The sequence below is a fragment of the Austrofundulus limnaeus genome, unplaced genomic scaffold, assembly GCF_001266775.1.
Source record: "Austrofundulus limnaeus strain Quisiro unplaced genomic scaffold, Austrofundulus_limnaeus-1.0 Scaffold4, whole genome shotgun sequence".
NCBI classification, from domain to species: domain Eukaryota; kingdom Metazoa; phylum Chordata; class Actinopteri; order Cyprinodontiformes; family Rivulidae; genus Austrofundulus; species Austrofundulus limnaeus.
In genome coordinates this window covers 2,269,727-2,272,297 of record NW_013952406.1, presented here as the reverse complement: position 1 = coordinate 2,272,297, position 2,571 = coordinate 2,269,727, and the positions used below count along the sequence as shown (strand labels likewise).

The following is a 2,571-nucleotide window of genomic DNA, read 5'->3' as shown; positions in this document are numbered from 1 at the left end:
AATTTATTGGCTGTGATATTGTGGAGAGACATCTGGTTGTAGTTTTTTTTACTGTAAAATCAACAACTCATTACCAACACTTGAACTGTATCTTATGCAAATCTAAGTAAACTAAAGCGGGCCCTTTCTGTGCCAACTCTTCAGCACATCCTACTTTATAAATCACGGATAAAGTCACACAAACGAGTCCTTTGAGTTTCTGTCAACAGACAACAGGAAAATTAATCTTCTGCTTTCACAGATAAGTAAGYAAAGAAGTAAGTAAGTAAAGTTTTATTTATAAAGCGCAATCATTAACAATGTAAAATGGTGGCAAGATAAAATGAAATGTAATGAAACATCAAAACAAGATTAAATTCTAAAATTGTAACTCAGTCACACGGTCAATGCAGAGCAAAATATATAAATAATACACAAAACATAGAGAATGGAGGAGAGAAAAATATGCCTGATGTTCAATAATAGAAAAAGATGATGCTTTTGTAAATTATGTACATCATCCTGTCTGACTTATTGATTTTTTTTTTGTAGGTTTTATTGATCCATGTGGCAGCCTGCCCGAACGCAGCATGTAAAAAAGTACAGTGAAAGCACCACTAACGACTGCTGCAGAAGTTATTCAGCGTCTGAGCAGATGTTTCGTTACTTACCTTCTTTACCACACACACATCTTGCACTCAAACGATGGCGATGTCACAAATGCTTACAAATCTGAACACTATATGTATTTTTCACAAATAAGGCTTTTATGTCATCAGAATTWGGTTCATAAATGTGTGACAATTTCTGCATTTTCCCTCACAGACAGTAACTTCCTCCTGGGAAATGCTCAGGGCCGCTACGGTTACCCCATTGTCTACTGCTCTGATGGCTTCTGTGAACTGACCGGCTTCRTTCGAACAGAGGTGATGCAGAAAACCTGCACCTGCAGCTTCCTTCACGGAGCCGAGACCAGCGACTCTGTGATCCTGCAGGTCCACAAAGCTCTGGAGGGCCAGCAGGAGTACCAGGGAGAAGTCTGCTTCTACAGGAAGAATGGTGAGATCGATCAGCTACACTTTGGTTTTTTAGATTTTCTTATCCACTTAACTGAGCAGAATGTTTAGGAAGAGCTAAAATAGCACAAAATTTGCAGCAAATGTACAGAAGAAGGTATAAACAGGAAAGCAGTGACATTGACTCAGCATCCACACAATAAACAAGTATATTTCCTTGGCCTTTGGGTCCCTGTGAGCTTTTGCTTTTATATGTTTAAACCTTTAATATCCAGCCATTACTTCAGCTGAAACATGTCTGGCACTTTTATTTGAGTAAATCTCTTTGCAATAACGTTTTAATCCTCCCAGGAAATCAGTTTTGGTGTCTCCTGGATATTGTTCCAATTAAAAACGAGAAGGGGGAGGTGGTGCTGTTCCTGTTATCCTTTAAAGATGTCAGTGAATCGTATGAGAAAAACCGTCATTACGTTCAAGAACAAGGTGAGCCTGGGCTGCACGAAAAACCCAAACCACGTTTAAATGAGGTTAACTTTGAAACGATGCTGTCACGTGAAGACCTTGTAAATGTGATTAACACTGACTTGGTGCGCTTTGTGATTYTGCAAACAGATGTGCCAAAAGTTCTGAAAGAAAGCAGAAAAAGCAACCCGTCATATTTTAGCCGGGTTCGAGAAAGGGGGAGAACAACTGTGCACCACCTGAACAACCTGTTCACAAAGAGGGGAAAAGGGAAACTGACCAATGTGAGTGCAAAGTTCTGACTAAAACTCATCTTATTTAATACTAATGACAAGCTGAGTGGTCTGCTTTTATTTGACATGRCACATACTGCTTTTACTCAAAGACAAATTTGTATTTTTATTAGCTGAAACCGTATTTGTTATTCATTATGTAAAAGTGACATTTTGATCAGTGTCTCYCTATTTTTAGCATCCTTGATTTGATGTGTTTGAATGAAATTTGCCACAGGGGACGGGCAAAAAAACATGCAAACTGCTGTGATGATGATTGTATTTTTATTATTCAAGAGTCTGGATCAAATAAAATCTACATGTGAAATGAACKTTACTTAGCTCAATTGCGTTGAGATACAAAGTTCAAGTATTGAGCCACTTTTTTTCTTTTTTCAGAGTATGTTCCAGAAACCTTCCCCACCTGAGTACAAGGTGGCATCAGTAAGGAAGTCACGTTTTATCTTGCTGCACTACAGCATCTCCAAGGCCTTGTGGGACTGGCTGATTCTCCTGGCGACCTTCTACGTTGCCGTCACCGTGCCCTTCAACGTCTGCTTTGTCAGTCAAAACGAGGGGAGCGATCGTCCTTCGCTYGTCAGTCGCAGCACCATATGGAGCGACGTAGCAGTGGAGATGCTCTTCATGCTCGGTATGAATGCACTTTTGTCTTTGGGTGGGGGGGGGATTTGGTTGGGGGGACCGAATCTGACATAATTAGAAATAAAAGCAGAAATATATAGGCAAGGAGGGAAACACTTGTCTTTGTTTTCAATTAAACTTTATTCTTTAAGCCAAACTGAGGCAGCACAAGCATACGGTATATACATACATACATATAT

General features: G+C 39.6%; 1 protein-coding gene across 1 annotated transcript in view; it reads left to right on the top strand.

Annotated features, from left to right (window-relative positions):
* kcnh4a (potassium voltage-gated channel, subfamily H (eag-related), member 4a) overlaps positions 1–2,571 on the top strand; it is an 18,732-nt gene that overhangs the window by 8,755 nt on the left and 7,406 nt on the right. Inside the window, exons 2-5 of the mRNA XM_014023113.1 lie at positions 805–1,038; positions 1,347–1,478; positions 1,608–1,741; positions 2,129–2,381. Coding sequence (XP_013878567.1) covers positions 805–1,038; positions 1,347–1,478; positions 1,608–1,741; positions 2,129–2,381 — 753 coding nt within the window. The remainder of the gene's footprint in view (positions 1–804; positions 1,039–1,346; positions 1,479–1,607; positions 1,742–2,128; positions 2,382–2,571) is intronic.